The 19238-nt window shown below is 37.4% G+C and overlaps 1 protein-coding gene across 1 annotated transcript in view; it reads left to right on the plus strand.

The window, feature by feature from the left end:
• Window positions 1–1290: 1290 nt before the first annotated feature.
• CD2AP (CD2 associated protein) overlaps window positions 1291–19238 on the plus strand; it is a 103924-nt gene continuing 85976 nt past the window's right edge. The window contains exon 1 of the mRNA XM_024766207.1: window positions 1291–1530. Coding sequence (XP_024621975.1) covers window positions 1527–1530 — 4 coding nt within the window. The 5' untranslated portion in view covers window positions 1291–1526. The remainder of the gene's footprint in view (window positions 1531–19238) is intronic.

Below are 19238 nucleotides of genomic sequence, written 5' to 3' on the forward strand. Positions count from 1 at the left end.
AAATCCAGCAAGGTTAATTTATCCAAAGTCCCACAAAAAATAAATGGCTGTGCTGAGTTTCAGAAACTCGGGTTTGCCTGGATGTTTGTGAGAATTAAATGACAAAGCTTTAAAAAGCACCAACAAATGTTGCTCTCACACGCATCTGTCCGGGAACTGGGTTTGCTTGAACAGTAGAGGAAAAAAGTTGGCTGAACTTTTTTTTTTCTTTTTGAGCTGTTTGGCATGTGGGTTATTAGTTCCCCTACCGGGGATGGAACCCATGACCCCTGCAATGGAAGCACAGAGTCTTAACCACTGGACCGCCAGGGAAGTCCCTGGCTGAATTAATTATATATATTTCTAACTCTAAGAAAGTGTCATGTCTGATTACAATAATCCTATGCTCTTTTTCATATTCAGGCTAGAAAAAAATGCCAGGCAATCTCTCAAATCATGACTATCCCGATCTGCTCCCCCCTCCCCATCAGGTAACAATTTAAACTATACTTTCGAAGGAGAAAAGGGATTTAGAAAGTGGTCTTCAGCGGACAGAGACTAAAGGAACCCAATAATCTAATCCTGTAAAATAGAATTTACTCTGTGCCTAGGATTTTTTTCCGACTAAAAAATGCTTCTGATTCATGCGGAACTTTGCAAGGTAAGCCGCGGGTTCTGATTGCAGCTGGACCTCTAAAGTTCGAAAGCAAACGGCTTTTCTCTCTATTTCTGTCCTCTTGCATCTCTCTCTCGCGGTCTCTTTTCTTTTAGGTTCCCCAAAGCCTGCTGCAGCAACACTGCAAAGTGGGGCAACCCAGGCTCATTTGCCTATCAGCAAAAACTCTTTGTATCCATCTGAAGCGACAAACCACACAACACGCCTGTCCCAGCAGCTTCGCACTTCAGGGCGGAGGACCTGTCGCAGCTTTGCCGCACGGCTACCCCATCCGCTCCGCGCACCTGGACGCGGGCGGCGAGCGACCCCTGGCCATGACGTCACCGCACCTGGCAGCCGCCGGGGGCAGGCGGTGAGCCGGAACGCGGCGGGGGCGGGGCAGGGAGGATCGAGGATTCTCGCGAGATTTTCCTCCTCCCGGCCCAGCTCCCAGCACCTTCCCGGCCTCTGTCCCGGTCTCCACCTCAGTCTCTGGCGTCGCGTTAGAGGACTGCAGGCGCCGAGGGAGCGGCGGGGGGGCGGGCTCCGGGGCTGGGCTGGCGCTCCGGGTTGGAGCCGGCGGCCACGACGAACCGGCAGGTCCCACCCAGTGGCGGGAGCGACCGGGGGTGGGGAAGCCGCCGGCTGGGCGGGCGGGGGAGGGCGCTCCAGCCGCCGCGAGTGAGGAGCGGCCGCCGCCTGTTCCTCACGGGTGGCGCGGACGGGACTGGCCAGGGAACGCCGCGGGCGGATGGAGGCGCCTTCTTGCCCCGTCTGAGCTCAGCCGGGCTAGAGCCGAGCGGAGGGCCCGCCTCCTGCCGCCGGAGCGGCCGCGCGAGCAGCCGGAGGAGGAGCGGCGGGCGCCGGGCTGCTCCCCGCGGGAGCCCCCAGCATGGGTAAGGGACTCGAGGACGCTCCCGATTTGGGGAGACGGTTCCCCTTCTCGATCTCGGCGGGGAGGGGGCGGGGGTCGGTCCCTGCGCGGCCACACTGCTCGCTCCCCGCCGCCCCTCCTAGCCCTGCCTTCCACCTTGCTCTTCTGGCGGAGAAGTGCACCATCTCGTACTTTCCTCTCTGCCTCTTTACCTGGTCCCGGGAAAGGTGAGGGGATGGGGGGGGAGCCCGATCACCTCGCCCCGCGCCTAGCTCCGCTCAGCCCCGAACCTTCCTTCTTCCCTAGCCCCTTCTTTCCTCCCCGATCCTGGTGGGATGGGGGAGGGTGATCGAAAAACTTGACAAACTAGCACTTTCAACTTCTTTATCTGCTGTGAACCTTTGTATAGATTGGCCTTTTAAAGCATTTTGTAGTTTGTTCGTTAGAAAAGGCAAAAAAATTTTTTTCCCTGCTAGAACTTCCAAGGGGTGCCTCAAGGGCAGGGAAGCTTGAGTATTTACTCCGTTTCTACCTGGGCAAGTGTGTTGGCACTTAAATATTAAATCTCTTCCTGAGAACTGGATTGGCGTTTGGTAGGATTTCTGCGTTGAGTCCTTTGAGAAGCAGTTTCCTGTTTGGAGTTAGACTTCCTCGCTAGAAGGGGAGAAAAGTACAAGGCCTTATATGTTATTTACTATGTGCTTTAAAGTTTTTGTTTGGAGCTAGAAAAGAATGTGTTGCAGCCTGGTTTGAAAGGGAGTTTTGTTGAGTAGTGTAACAATGTTTTTGATAACAAAGTTCGGTGTGGGCTAGGCACTATCTCCCTGAATCCTTTAAAAATGAAAAGCAGTTTAAAAGAGAACTTTTTTTTTTTTAAATCAAATGTGTGCCACCGTAAGGCATATGCATGCTCTGTAAGAGTAATCCCAGTGTTGGTTTTGTAGAGCAATCAGAAGGACGCTATCACTTCTTGCAGCTGAGGAAAGAGTTGGTACTGCTTCATCTCAACAAACTATTAACTGAAATTAATAATTCATGAAACTAACAAATGATTTAGGAGCAGGACAAATACACAGTACTGCTGATGTGGCACCTACTGCCCACACACTGTTTTGTGGGAAATGCCTTAAGGATAGCACGTTTATAGACAGTCGCCTAGCTCTTCTTTGTTTTCTTAGACTTTCTACTTCTGTGCTCTCCTGTCTCCCTTTTGCTCTCAGGTAACTTTTGTACACATAGTGCTCTTAAACTTAGAAACAGTGAAACCTTTGCTACTTGGAACTTTCCAAGGAATTTCTTTCTAATTTATTAGTTGAGCTTACTGGGTAATTGAGGGTTTATCCTCCTAGCTTCAAATTATAAAACAACTTTGAGTGAAAATCATACTAAAATTAAATATGGTATTCTTTTCTGTTTTAAGTAGGATGCAGAATATAATTAAATCTTTTGATGACCTAGGGTCATCATTTGTGACCATCAGTTACTGTGGGCCGTGAGGATCTGTTGGATTGTATATAGGACTGTAGATCAGATTTCTTTGCGTTTTGAAGTTATTAAGTAAGCATTTTTCTGCTTCCCTATTGGATGTGCTTGTCACTGTGATCGGTGTCCCCCTTCACCTTCCCACTGGTAATTTTTCTACGCCATTTTTTCCTCCAGAAATCAAATTTGTAATTCTGCATAAGGGTAAAAATGAGTTGACCCTTATTTAGTTGTGAGATCCTCTTTTGAGAAAAGTGAGTATCAATACTTGGACATTGGAGTATTTATTTTGATTGTTCGGAGGCCTTTTCTCAGTGACTTTGCCGTGTTCTGGTTAGGTGAGTTGCCAGATTATCTTGGTCAAGTGTGATGTTTGTACACTCTCGACTTGACTACCCAGAATGTGTTTTAAAGGTTGATTACTTGGGTGCATTTGCAGTTAGTTTTTGAAAGGTATTTGTCAGATATTGTCATATGAGTGCGTACTTTAAATTTATTGGTCATGTATTCATAATAAAATTATCAAAATCATTTAAAGGGAGTTTTTTCTTTAATATTAATCTAACATACTTGGTTTTGCTGTCAGAAGTTTTTATTTCTTATGACTTAAGACGACAGCTTAAAATATTTACATGGTATTTTATCTGGTTCATCACGAAATGAAAAATCTTTAATTTCTTCGTTTCAAAATAACTTGGATACCTATTAAGTGATGGTTCTTAACATTTAGGTGGTACAGCTAGAGAGTTAGAGCGTGCTTGGGCTCTGAACTGGGACAGTTTAAGGTCAAATCCTGGCTCTTCTACCTGCTAGCTGTTGTGACTGAGCTTCAGTTTCTTAATCTACAAATGGGATAAAACTATCAACCTTATAGGTTGTTAGGAGGATTGAATGAGTTAATACTTGTAAAGTGCTTAGAACAGCCAATGTTGGTTGCTGTTATTTTCATTTTCAAATAAATTTCCCTAAATCTTGCATCACCTTGAAAAAACAATTCTCAATGTTTGACCTTTGTTAGAAGCATGACATTGTCTTTGAGGGACCGGTGGGATGAGATGATTTTGTATCAATGCAGAAACAGGAAGATAACTTCCAAAGTTTGATATACTGTGAGAAAGTTCATTATTGGTAGTAAGTTTAGGAAAAACTAAGTGGGATGAGTGTTAGTAGAGACTTATTTGAATGTTGTCTTAAACTAAAGCACTGTTTTTAGTTTCTGCATTTATTAAATGTGGAAGAATGCTTATCATAAGGAAATTTGAGGCCTTCCGTGTGGAAGAATTGGGGAGAGCTTGAAAAAGATGGTAAGACAATACTTATATTTCTTATTCCAAAAGTACAGATCTACATTTTGGAGTGGAATAAGACAGAAAGCAAATGGCACGAAGTGTTACTATATATAAATTTTTATTTCTGAAAAAGTAAGCAGATTTTAAGGATTGAATTTCTCTTAATTTTAGATAAGGTTATGAACTTTTTAGTTTAAATTATTTTTTACCACCTCACATATAATAAGTCAACATGTTTAAATTATGAAGCAGTTAATGGGCAGAAATATATACTTGGTTTAGAGATAATATGTGTACTTCTGTAGTACAGTGATTTATTTCTTTTCTTTGATTCACTCTTTGGATAAAATCTTGATTCATACAAATAAGTAGTGGCAACTGGAGATTGCCTCCTGGCGGCTCACCTTTCAATTTCAGGATTTACTTCAATTAAACTAATCCTGAGCATGAAAGAGGAATATTAGGAAATTTTTGTTTCAAAGTTGGATTGGACTTTCCTGGTGGTGCAGTGGTTAAGAATCCATCTGCCAATGCAGGAGACACGGGTTTGAGCCCTGGTCCAGGAAGATCCCACATGCCGTGGAGCAACTAAGTCCGTGCTCCACAACTACCGAGCCTGCGTGCCATGACTTCCGAAGCCCACGAGTCTAGAGTCCATGTCTTTGCAACAAGAGAAGACAGCACAATGAGAAGCCCCCGCTTGCTGCAACTAGAGAAAGTCCATGTGCAGCAACGAAGACCCAATGCACCCAAAAAATTAATTAATTAATTTAAAAAAGAAATGAAGTTGGATCACTAGCAAATCTAATAATCAGTTGTGTTCCTTAATTAGTAAGTACTCGTGATCAGATTTTTCCAAGGGTTTTGAATAGTTATAATTCCATAAAATCACATTTAGGGTGAAAATTCACATTCATAATGTATTATATTTTCCTATAGAAATTAGCCTGAAGTTTGCCATATATCTCTCATAAATGAGGGGTTAGCAAAGTAAAATGATGTCTTATTCACTTAATAAGATGATCTAAATTTTAAGGCATTTAAGATAAGAAAGTTAAGAAAAGCATGAAGTGCCTTCAGTTCATTCCATATTGCCAATTGAAAATACCTTCAAATTTTTATTTATAAGTAATCCAATCTGTGATTTTTTTTTCCCTCTTCTCCTGTGTCATGGAATATTTTCCTCCATTAAGTGTATTTTAAGTATGATACCATTTTCTAATGTATTTAAAAAGTGGTGTCATGTCAAGAGGTTGAAGATAGGCAAAGAAAGGTGTAATGATTCTTGATATGTGTGAGAACAGGACAGCTGCAGAAGCAGTTCCTAGGTAAACTGGTGTAAGTTGTGAAAGATCTGAAAGTTTTCAGAGTTTCTGTTCAGAAAAGAAAGAGGGAATAAAACCTGATATGATGTGATTGAAATTTAGGTAAATTGGTAATCATCATGATGGATCTGTGACTTGGTAGAATTTGATATCCAACTACTAGGTAGGTTTACCTCAAGCAGGATTAGCTCTTTCTAGATGGAGAGGCCAGAACACTGGCCTGGAAATCTGGATGGAGGTACTATAGTTAGCCTCTCAGCATGAGGGATAAGAGTAGCAAAAGACAGTGTGCAGACAGGTGGAGTTGGCCAGGTTGGTGTGGGAGTGGGACGGTGGTGGGTAGCATGTACTAGGTAGAGGTTCAGGCTGGCATCTTGGAAAAGGGAGGAAATGAGTTTTAGCAGTAGGCCTTGAAGACCTCGGAACCGGGAAGCAGAACCAGACAGGGTCCAGATTTCTTATGAGAGATACAAGGTAGCTATTTGTTTCCAGGAACAAAAGTGAGCTTGGTTATTGGAATTGTTTAGGATGTGGCAAGCAGTAATATTGACAAGATACTGAGCTCCTAAGCTGTAGAGCTTATATATTTTCTGCTTGGCACTGCGTTGGTAGCTGGATCTATATGTGTGTTACAAGTGGCCCTGGGTAACTGGGGTGAAAGGAGATTCTCTGTCTCAATGCTTGAGGATATTTCTTGCTCACAGTCTGGCGCTCCCTCTGTTTATTTGGTCTCAGGGATTTGATACATCTGCTCTTTGCAGCTATTTATTTTTCACCTGTTCTTCTCCTTTCACACCCAAGGCAAAGCAGATTACAAAGTTTCAGCATACCCTTCTGTCTCAGAAACAAGTGCACAATTCTTAACAGTGTTAAACAGTCATAACTGCCAATATAATAATAAATGGGCAAGTAAGGCATAAGAAACTTGAAAGTTCTACTAATTTTTGATCCCTGAACAATTTCACTGAAGTTGTGTTAGGCTAGTTATTAGGCTGGTTATTAGAGAGAGCTTTCTTAGTTGTTTTTTTGTTCGTTTGTTTTTTGGATAGTATACCTGCCCTTATCAGTCCTCCCACATACTCCCCCCACACCATACTACCCACAGCTTTCTTTTAGATTTATGTTAGATAGATGTTCTGTTAGATAGATGTTCAGACTAGTTCACAGGGTCATTTATTGCTACTATTAAGCGGATAGAATTCCCTTCATAATCTTACTAGGGCTTTTCAGACCCAAGATTGTGCTTCTCTCCCTCCCTCCCTCCCTCCCTCCCTCCGGTCTTCGTTGCTGCGTGCTTTGTTGTGGTGTGCAGGCTTCTCATTGCGGTGGCTTCTCTTGTTTCAGAGCACGGGCTCTAGAGCACGCGGGCTTCAGTAGCTGTGGTGCACGGGTGCACGGACTTAGTTGCTCTGCGGCATGTGGGATCTTCCCGGACCAGGGCTCGAACCCGTGTCCCCTGCATTGGCAGGTGGATTCTTAACCACTGTACCACTAGGGAAGTCCCTGTGCTGTACTTTCAATTTTCAGTTCTAACCTTGGTTTTAGCGCCAAGTGAGTTAGGTATTTTCTTTCTGGGCTCCTAAATATTTCCTCCTTTGGGCTAAATTTAACTTTACCTCTTTTTTGTTATTTGGTTTTTGTTTCATAGTTTCTGAAGACCTCAGTTGCCTGAATGTTCTATCCTCATACTTACTCTTTTCTTTCAACTGAAAGTGTATTTATTGGTTGTTTGTACTTAAAGGAGCTTTTATTCTAATAAGAAACTCTGCTTTTTAAAAATTCATTATTCTAAATTGATATCTAGCCTAAAATGTTGATCTAGTGTCAGATATGGCCATGTTATGGACTCTTTTTTCCTAGAACCTCTTTATACCACATCATTCCTTTCCAGTGCCTCCATAGACTTGAATTTTTTTTTTAGACTTGCATTTTTAATCTTTAAAATTTTGTATACTTTATTCAACTTTCCATCATGATCACATACTGTTTCTCTACTAATTTGCAAACCAGAGATGACTAACATGGGATCCTGAATTCCCGTATCTATTTTAGTGCCACATAGCTCAGGTTCTTTTTAGTTTTATTTATTTATGGCTGTGTTGGGTCTTCGTTGCTGCGTGTGGGCTTTCTCTAGTTATGGCGAGCAGGGGCTACTCTTTGTTGCCGTGCACGGGCTTCTCATTGCGGTGGCTTCTCTTGTCACAGAGCACAGGCTCTAGGAGCGCGGGCTTCAGTAGTTGTGGCACGTGGGCTCAGTAGTTGTGGCGCACGGGCTTAGTTGCTCTGCAGCATGTGGGATCTTCCTGGACCAGGGCTCGAACCCGTATTCCTTGCATTGGCAGGTGTATTCTTAACCACTGTGCCACCAGGGAAGTCCCTCAGGTTGTTTTTAATGATTCAGTGTCCAGGTAATTCTCAGAGGGTGACTGTGTGGCATCTAATCACTAGGAGTTTCTAGGAGAAAAATACTTTAAGTATGGTAACAATAACAGTTACCACCAACGTTAAGAGAAAGGTTCTATCACAAGGTCACATTGTCAAGGAAAGGAGCTCCGGATGAGAGATTAATCAAGAAGTATTTGCCTTAATGTGAGGAATGTGATTAATGCCATGCTAGGTGCTAGGAGAATTAGGACAAATATAAATTTTGGTGCCTCAGATAGTTTACAACAGTGTTGCAGGTTGGGCATATTATTAGAATCATCTGGATTTTAAAAAATTTCACACAGGAGATTCTGATGTAAATGCTCTCATGTCTCCTTACCTACAGTTGTTGATGAGTGTCATCAGAGTGTTGGGATGGCTAAGAGTGTTGTGATAGGAATAAGAATTAACACGGTAGGAATAAAACTTAACATGTGAATCATCAGAAATCCAAATAAGAAAAGGGAACATAGTACATTAAGAAAATATATTCCAGTGTCAGAAATGTTAAAATGTAATAAGAGAAGTATAAGGAAGATCAGGATATAGATTCCTGCATTGGAAGGCAAATAGGATTTGTTCATCTCTAAGTTTGACCAGTGACCTGGTGAGTACTTGGCAGTAGCCAAGATATTTTTTTCTCTGCTCCTGGTACTGTCTTTAGAGTGAAGCACACCTTCATTTGAACTGGTACTTTCAAGATCCTTTTACCTGAAATATTCAAAGTGTCCTAACCTTCTTAGTGTCTATCAGTGCCCCAGTACTGAGGAGGCCAGAACTTTACCTAACACCTAGACTGACCTTATTAACTATAAGAGTGCCATTCCTAGAGTATTTGCATTTATCATGATTATCGTAATAATCAAGTGCCAAATTGTTTGTTTTGGATTATAAGTACAGAAGTTCATATATTTGTAAAATTGAGACCATACAGTCCTGGCTAAAGTAGCATGTAATGTTTTTCGGAAACATATTTCAAGTTGGTCTTTCAAATGTATATTTTTCTGCATGTTTGTTTTTTCTAATTCTTTGTTACACTTTTAATTAGTTAGAAATGTGTTTTACTATCAAAGTTTTTTATTAGACTTTAATTAAAACTCCTACTCTGCTGCAGCAGAATACCCTGATGAGTATTTCGCCTTGCTCTTGTGGGGTGTGTATGTGTGTGCATATGTGCGTGTGTGCAAGCTATTTAAGATGAAGACTGCATTTTTACTTACTTACCAATTAGAACATTCTTGTCAAACACATTTTATGAAGCAGTTAAAAAAATTACCTTAGTACAGCAGAAACTAACACAACTTTGTAAATCAACTATACTCCAATAAAAATTTTTAAAATTACCTTAAATGATGACAGTAAATCTGTTGAGAGTTCAGAATTTTCAGAATGAATGTCAAATGGAAACCTAAAGGCTATACTTTAAATTTCAAGATAACCTCTTTCCCGCATAAATTTCTTGTATTCTTTATATTCTATACAACCCAACTGAACTTATGATTAAATCTCACAGTTTAAAGCCTAAATAAAAATTCCTTTGTTATTCTTTTTTTTCATATGTAATAACTTTACTTGCCCTGAGCTTATGGATGCCAGAGACCCCATCACTTATTTTATTCTAAAAAAGTGAACACTTTAGTAACTAGCAGAAAATTGGGAGCTTGCTGTGTGTCCACTAAGTCTGTGATTCAATAATATTTTACTTTGGAGTAATTGGGGTGGATGAGGTCTAACTTTCTTTTTACAGGTACAGTTGACCATTGGATAACACAGGTTTGAACTTCACAGGTCCACCTATATGTGGATTTTTTTCAGTAGTAAATACCATAGTACTATAGGATCTGTGGTTGGTTGAATTTGTGAATGCAGAACTGCCCTGTCCGAAGGGCCGACTGTAAATTATATTTGAATTTTCAACTGTGAGGAGGGTTGGCGCCTCTAACCCCCATGTTGTTCAAGGGTCAACTGTGAACTCTTTAACCCTTTCTGTATGACTCATTGAGACTCTTAAGTCCCTTTAGTAGAGAATCAGTAATCTGGGATATTAAACATCTTGTCATGGGGATCTGCAGATTGCCTACTCCATGTATGTTACATTGATGTTACATACTTCTAATAAATAAAGGGGAAATTACTTTTGCATATGAGAGTTCTGTATGATTCTCCAATTTAATCCTGTTAAATAAATTTAGGCATAAAGGCTTAATTTGCTCCAGAAAGTTTGTTTAAAATAATTTGAACAATGTTGTTGAACTGTAAAATTATATAATATTAAATGGGTATCATGAAGCAAGTATACATATGGTCTTTGAGGCATACTAAATTGATAAATTACATGTATAATTAAAATGTTTCTATAGCCATGTTAAATATACAGCAAAGGTGAAATTAATTTGAATATTATGGGTATGTTGTTTTAAAGAAAATACATTATTTCAACATGTTCACTATAAAAACTTATTAATTAGTATATTTTTTTTTCTGTTTTTGGAATCTGGTGTGTATTTTACATATATATAAAACATCTTAGTTTGGACTAGCCGTAATTCACATGCTCTGTAGTCACCTGTGGCTGGTGGTTACCAGCTGGCAAATGCAATTTTAGAATGTAAATCTTAAGGGTTTTTGTGAATCTCACGAGAGTATATATTAAAATATTTTTAAAGTATTATGTAGTTTAAATTGTTACGTAAGGAATTGAACTATTTTAGGGTTTGTTAATGGTAAATAAACCATTTTTGGCCTTATCTGATTAGTTTTGTATTAGATATTTAATTATTTATCTTGGATAAATAATTTATTGTAATTAAATAACAAGTATATTTTCTCATGGAAAAAAATGCTCAGTTTAATAGATTGCGTGTAATAAGCTTGACGTTTAGTTCTTCTTCTAAATAAACTGATTTTTTGGCAGTCGGCCTGTTGGTATATTGGAGAATTTGAAGCTTTTGAATGACATTTGGTTTGACATTTGAATGACTTGAGTGTATAATTTGGCCTTAGTAATAAGAGAGCTGTTCTTTCAGTTTATAATGCTTAACTTCAGAGATAAGTAAGATTTAAGTGTGACATTTCACAGACATGAATGCTGTTGGTAAGAGCTCAAAAGAAAAATACAGACATAATTATTGGGGAATAAGTTCTCAGAAATGACACAGGAAAAATATTTCAGAAGCCTGTCAGTTTTAAACATGTAAAATTTTGCAGGGACCTATGTGATGGCATTGTTCTGGGTAAAGTGTCTATATCTTTTGTTGGATTTTCAGTGAGGTCTGTGATCAGAAAAAAGTTCTGAAGGACTGTTAAATAGCTATTTTGTGATTTTTTTACCCCCCTACATTCTAACGTTTCTAGTTTTTTAATCATATTCCACACTAATTGTTTTTTCCATAATAATAATAATTATAATTCTATCTTGTCAGTAAATACTTTGGTTTAAATTGGACAATGTTTCTTGAGATGTCTGTATCTATCAGCACAGACAGAAGCACTCAATAAGAAGGTGGGCAAGATCCTCACACTCCTGTTGCTTAATCGTTAGTTGGGAGATTGTAGTATATTATGACAGGTGTTAACATTTAGTGAATATTTATTAGGTACTTCTGTTTAAGGCACAGTTTTAGGCACTTTATAAGCATCATCTCATTTAATTCTCACAACAAATCTATATACATTTTTGTGTACTGTTATTTTTCTCATTTTACAGATTAGGAAGCAAGCACAGAAGTAGAAAGTAATAAATACTGAATCCAGGTACTCTTAATCACTATAAAATGTAGAACGAACTCCTAACTGTTCCTCTGAGAGATGTCCTTTGGGTTATGGAAAATAGGTATTTCTGATCCTCCTTATCCTGCCCTGCTGTTTTTTTTGGTGTATCCAGGTCCTAGAACAAGTGCCTTTTAGTAGCAGCTACTCCAGTATTTGCTGAATGAATTTTTTTTTTTTTTTTTTTTGGCTGCGTTGGGTCTTTGTTGCTGCGCGTGGGCTTTCTCTCTCTAGTTGCGGCGAGCAGGGGCTACTCTCCATTGCGGTGGGCGGGCTTCTCATTGCAGTGGCTTCTCTTGTTGCAGAGCATGGGTGCCAGGCGCGGGGGCTTCCGTAGTTGCAGCACGTGGGCTCAGTAGTTGTGGCTCGCAGGCTTCAGAGTGCAGGCTCAGTAGTTGTGGCACAGGGGCTTAGTTGCTCCGCGGCATGTGGGATCTTCCCGGACCAGGGCTCGAACCTGTGTCCCCTGCATTGGCAGATGGATTCTTAACCACTGCACCACCAGGGAAGCCCTGAATGAATGTTGAGTATGATTTTACTTGTGCCTAAATAAGACGTTGTTTTTTGAATATTTATTTATTTATTTATTTGGGTGCACAAGGTCTTAGTTGCAGCATGCAGGATCTAGTTCCCTGACCAGGGATCGAACCCGTGCCCCCTAGCATTGGGAGCACAGAGTCTTAACCACTGGACCACCAGGGAAGTCCCCAAATAAGAGTTTAAAATTTTAGACAATGTAATAGCTTTCATTTCAATGCTCCACATAGCCGTTGAGTGCATACTGTATGTCAGGCATTGTGATGGGGTTTGGGAATACAAAGTTGAGTGAAACATAGTCCCCTGCTCTCAGTCCTGGCCAGATAGTGTTTGGGGATCATTTGCATTTAGCACTTCTTTGATTCTAAGAATTTAAATTATTGTTTTTTGTATGCATGCATTTATTTTTGGTGAATGCTTAGAAACATAAGATGCTTAGAGATTTTGGTGGATGCTTAGAGAAATTCAAATAATTACTTCATATTTTTTCTTGATTCTGATTATTCTTATAGGTTCTTGCATTTGTCTGCATAACTTCATTATGTTTTTAAAGTCTGCTTAGAAAGTGAGTAAAATTGTCTTTTATAGCAACTTCCCACTTTTTGGTAAGCTTAATATTCCTTTTTAGCTGATATTTTGTTAATTATTATCATTTAGGAAATGCTTCCAATGCTAGACATTTTATTGAACATTTAATCCCACAAGAGCATTCTGGGGTAAAATATCATTGTTCCCATTCTTCAGATTCAGAAATTAAAGTTAAAGAGATTGTTACTCACCCAAGGTCAGACAGGATATGGAGAAGGCAGAATCAAACTTGCATTGATCAAAGCATTTCCTCTTAATTATTTTTTAAAACGTTTTGGGAAAGGAGAAAAATGTTGAGCTAGACAGAGCAAGTAACATAAATTGAAATGATTATGTCTTAGTGTGGTTTAAAAATGAACCTTAAATATTTATTACCTGAAAATTGTGAGTTGGTGTTACACATTGTTCATGTATTGGGGCAACTATTTTCTCTTAAAAGACAACAAATTTTAACTGTGTGTTACACATTGGTCTTTTACTCATTTATCTAGTAGGGTATAATAGGATTCTTTTTTTTTTTTTGGTGAGTTCTATAAAACTTCATGACAAATATTCATTGGTATTTTTAAAAATCTGGCTTGAAATGTGCTTAAAACTAAGTTCTAGTGTTTTTTCAGAGTTAATAGTGGATTAAAAATCTGAGGAATATTTAATTGAGTTTTCCAACTTATTTGCTTTTTAGATAGATTTTGTATGTTTGTTGTTTTTAGGATTTATTATTTTGGGAGGAGACATTAATCACATGTATATGGTAATTTCTTTGTTTTGGGCTAATTCTTAATCAGTTTTTGTGAGATTAAATCCTTTTTCATTTTTGAACTTTGCTTAAGGTATTTTTGTGGATATCTGTCACCTATTGATCTGATTTAGTAATGTTTAAAGGAATGTAATACTGTGTAAAAACTTCCTCATACCACATTTGCTTTTCTTCTTTTTGAATATGTGGTAAGAGTATATGGTACTTTGCAAACTTTCACACTCTATTTGAAACACAGAAAGGAGGGGTGGGTTTTCTATATGATATCTTAAGAATGACTGGATTTACTTATCTCTGCTGAAAAACATAAGAAATGTTATGCTTATCAGTTCTGTGTTTAACAAGCTTGAGGAAGTAAATGACAGAAATTCTAATATTATACATATAGCTAAAAGAACTTTAGGGATGATCCTGTGCTTGTAATTAGTGTTTTGACTAATAGCTCTGGGTAACTGTAGGGGACCTAAATAATGAAATGTCTGGTTAATGACATTAAGCAATGCTCATCAGTTTTTCATTTCTCCATTTATGGTAAAGTTAGTCCTGGAAATAAATTTCTGGTAAAAATTTTTGGTTTATGGTAAAAATATTTAATCCTGAAAATAAAAATATTTTTAAAAAACCTTTTTTTAAATAGGAAATAAGAGGTGGAAGCATTAAAGTGTTTTTTATTATTATAACTACTACTTTGGCAATAAAGCTTATATTGGAGTATATTTTTGTTAATTTTTGTATAACTTTCTATATTTTGACCTTTGCTATAATGAACACCAGTTAATTCTCAGTGGTCTGATGTAACCAGTGCTATAATAGAAATAAGGTGAATTTGACACACCCAATTAGATGCCATTGTGCTATTTATCTGTATTGTATTGACCCAAACCAAAGTAAACATTCCCTAGTGGCTGCTCATACAACTCAAACCTATTTGGAATTTGTGTAAATTGTTTACATTATTTTTTCATTAGGTGATATTTCATTATCCAAAAAATATGTGTTTATGAAGGTAGAACAGTCAAAACTTTTATAGTACTGCCATTAATATTTTTGTGCATGATCTTTTTAAAAAATTCTGAATTTTAAGATTTTTAAGCCTGGTTTTCAGACATTTTTATTTTTTAAAAGATCACTATTTTTAAATTAAGTGTTTAACCATAATTCAAAAAGAGTCACCTACCACAATGTTCATTGTAGCACTGTTTACAGTAGCCAGCACATGGAAGCAACCTAAGTGTCCATCGACAGATGAATGGATACAGAAGATGTGGCACATATATACAATGGAATATTACTCAGCCATAAAAAGAAATGAAATTGAGTTATTTGTAGTGAGGTGGATGGACCTAGAGTCTGTCATACAGAATGAAGTAAGTCAGAAAGAGAAACACAAATAGCGTATGCTAACACATATATATGGAATAAAAAGAAAAGGTTCTGATGAACCTAGGGGCAAGACAGGAATAAAGATGCAGACATAGAGAATGGACTTGAGGGCACGGGGAGGGGGAAGGGTAAGCTGGGACAAAGTGAGAGAGTAGCATTGACATATACACACTACCAAATGTAAAATAGACAGCTAGTGGGAAGCAGCTGCATAGCACAGGGAGATCAGCTCCATGCTTTGTGACCACTTACAGGGGTGGGATAGGGAGGGTGGGAGGGAGATGCAAGAGGGAGGGGATATGGGGATATATGTGTACGTATAGCTGATTCACTTTGTTATAAAGCAGAAACTAACCCACCATTGTAAAGCAATTACATTCCAATAAAGATGTTGAAAAAAAATTGTGTTTAAAAAAAATACTCCATGGGCACTACCCCCCATCCCTTCCTGCAGCCAATTTGTTAGGTAAAAATGTTTTTTTGTTTTGTTTTGTTTTGTTTTGTTTTAAAGTAAGGGTTAAGTTCTTAGAGTGGCTTAGTGTACTTTTTAAATACTTCACTTTCTTTTACTTGTTTTTCATTCTAGGTTTTCATATTTTTCTTTTCGGTTCTAACAGATACTCTTAATTCTTTGTCTTGTTTGCTACAAATATTTATTCCCAGTTTTCAACTTGTTTGCTTTGAAATTTCGTTTGCTTTAGTTTAGAAATTTCTTTTTTCTCCATAATTTTGATATTCACTTTCATTTCCTTCCCTCCCTCCTGTCCACTTCCTAACCTTTTGTTTGAAAGTGTGTGTGTGTGTTTGTGTGTGTGTGTACTGTGTTCTTTTTTATTCAATTAGAATTTGTGGGATATGGTATGAGATGAAAATCTGTATGTAGCATGTTCCCCTTTTACATAGCTTTTCAACACTGGCAGTTTTGTGTTGACATTTTGGGCCAGAAATTACTTGTTGAGGGGCTGTCCTGTGTTTTCATTGGTGCTTAGCAGCATCCCCAACCTCTACCCAGTAGATGCCAGTAGAATTCCCTGAGTTGTAACAACCAAAAATGTCTCCAGACATTCCAAAGTGTCCCCTATGGGGCAGGATTATCTTGGTTGAGAACCATTACCCTAATATAAATTAGTTCTGAATTTACATGTTCTAAATCTAGTTATCCTGAGAGAAACTGAATTGCTATTTTAGCCTCAAAGCTTATGTTTTCTAGGGCAAAGCTTGAGGTTAAGATCTCATGCTATATAGGCTTTTTACTGTGATGAGAGGGATCTGGTTCACACAGACACACACAAAGGTTAATTTTTATTGAATGCTTATTTTAGAATCTGTGGATCATGTGGTTTCTCGTATTACATCTATTTATATGATAAATTAGATTTTCCAAGATTAAATCTATCCCATGATAAACCTTGCTTAGTTGTGGTAGCTAATTAACTATGCATTTGAATTCCATTTGTTGACATTTTATTTAGAACATTATCTATTTGAGAGTACATTTCTGGGTGCAGTCTTTGGTCTTGATAACATTCAAATTGTTTCAAATACTGATTATTTTAAAATAGTGAACCTTTGTGGGCTTGTTTTGTGTTCTATAGTAGTTTTGAAAGAATTAACCTTTAAAACAAACTATTTTTGGTAACTTTTTTTGAGGTCATTTTTTTTTAGATCACTCTCTGATTTTATTCCTGGGTTATTGATCTGTTGATTTTAAAAAATCTCTTGAGTAATTAGTTTTTCTTTAAAATAGAAATTTATCCATTTCATTGAGATTTTTAGGCTTGGAACTTTATAGCCTCTCCAAGAACCAGCCTAGTTTCGTAAGTTCTCACATGCCTCTGGGCTGCTGAGTCTGACCCAACTCTGCAGCATCTCTTTTTAGAATGTTGAATTGGCAGATCTCTTTGTGTATTCTGTAATCTCTTGTGGCTCCAGTTGATTTTTCATTGCTCATCCTGATGAGGCTTCTTTGAAGTATTAAATCTTTTGAGATGCTTTGGAAATGGATTGCTGGATGAGTTAATCATGCAAGTGCTAGTGCCGTTTGAGATCACTTAGCAGAACTGATCAGTTAAATATATACAATTTCGGTCTTTGGTATTAGGACGGTTATTCATATATTGGCAAAAATAGCCCCAAATATCTAGGATGAATTTATTTTGAAGTTTACTGACTTCAGAAGGATCTGGTTTATTTAGCTCTAATAAGTGAGATGTTAGTGTTTTTTAAATATAGTTTGATTATCTGAGAAAAATTACAAATAGAATGCTACTCTAACGTATATAAAATTAGCTCTTACAACAAACTGATTTTTAATGAATAAGTTAATTTTACTGGAAAAAACATGGACTGTGTTGAAATGAAAGTTGGACTTTCGAATAAAGGTTTCGTTAAAGTGGATAAAATATATGAAAGTTAACTCAGTATAATTCTGCAAGATGAGCAAAATAAAGAATAATTTAATTTTATTTAAGGAGGAATTCATTGTACTGAACTGATATTTACTGCTGGAACATATTTTTTGCCAAAACTTTTATAACTTACTCTAATATTTTGAGGAACATTTTGTATAATTTATGTAGTATATATTGTGTATATTGTATATATGCATATTGTATGTGAAGATATTATAAAATACACTGAAGTACTTAACAATTCTTACATCTGAATGTAGACATTATAATTAAATAGATGGCTAGGGGCAGATAGCACTTTTAAATTGAGCAAATAGTCAGGAACTTGAAAAACAGTGCATTTGTAAGTCAGGATTTCTTGTTCCGTATGACTTGTTTTATGGAATCTGTGGTTTCTAAGATAATAAGGTGATATTGGAAAATTGGTGTTAACTTTTTTGTATTGAGTTTGGTTTGGTAACAGAATTATAGAATTCTATCAGAGAGTAGGGCGGATGGGATTTATGACTTTTTAATGATTCCTTTATGGTTGAAACATATCCCACATGGCTCTGACTGACTCTACAACTAGGTGAAATGTTTTGGTGTGTATTGTGGGACAAAACATCAGATACCCTCCTGTATCACCTTGGAATGAAACCCTCACTGAGAAAGAGTGACATTACAATAAGGAACACTGTTTTGTATATTTGGGGTTCTGACACAGTAACATTCTGTATATACAGTCCACTATGGGATACTAACGTTAGTGACATCTTTCTGATTATAAAACTGTTCATCTTAGGAAGTTTAGAAAATACAGGGAGGATAAAGAATGACAAAAATGACCCATAAACTTCTACAGAGTGAACAGTTATTTTGATGTGTTTTAGGTCTTAAAAAATAAATACATTTTACAGATTTGGTTCATACTTCACATATACAGTTGACTCTTGAACAGTGCGGGGGTTAGGGGCGCTGACCCCCTGCAAAGTTGAAAATCTGCATATAACTTTTGACTCCCCCCAAACTTTACTAATAGCTTGCTGTTGACTGGGAGCTCTACAAATAACATAAAGTTTATTTTCACATATTTTATATGTTATATGTACTACATACTGCATTTTTATAATAAAGTAAGCTAGGGAAAAGAAAATGTTATTAAGAAAATCATAAAGAAGAGAAAATACATTTATTAGTACTGTACTGTATTTATTGATATAAATTTATGTCATTGGCTTACAAGATGAATTGTCTATCAGTAGCTAAGTCAATATTGTCTTATATGATACAAAACACTGTAGATGTTATAGGTATTACTAACACTAGACATCAAAAATGAAAAGATAATGTGAAAAATGAATTCGTATTTATAGGTATTATGATTCATACATTGATAATAAAGAAGCAGCAATATTAATGCTTTATGGTAGCCTAGTATAATTGATATGGTTGCTTCATGGTAGCCTAGCCTTTACACTAGTGAATGAATTGTTATAAAATGATGGCATACAATATTGCAGTCGTATTCACAATACAGTATGTAAATATTGTTACATTTTAAAAAAACACCTGTGATGATAGGCTAATATACAGTTTCTCCAATTATGAGAGAGATAGATGTACTGTATGGTAATGTAATTCTTTGAAAGCCAAGTTATAAAACAGTAAGAAAACTAAGACATTAGCTTTATATTAAATATCACCCATGCCTATGTAAGGACTGGCTCTCTACTTCAATACAAGTCTTGCACACGATGTTCTACATGATGAATACTTAGGTGATG

The sequence above is a fragment of the Neophocaena asiaeorientalis genome, unplaced genomic scaffold, assembly GCF_003031525.2.
Source record: "Neophocaena asiaeorientalis asiaeorientalis breed wild unplaced genomic scaffold, Neophocaena_asiaeorientalis_V1.1 scaffold46, whole genome shotgun sequence".
Classification (NCBI taxonomy): domain Eukaryota; kingdom Metazoa; phylum Chordata; class Mammalia; order Artiodactyla; family Phocoenidae; genus Neophocaena; species Neophocaena asiaeorientalis.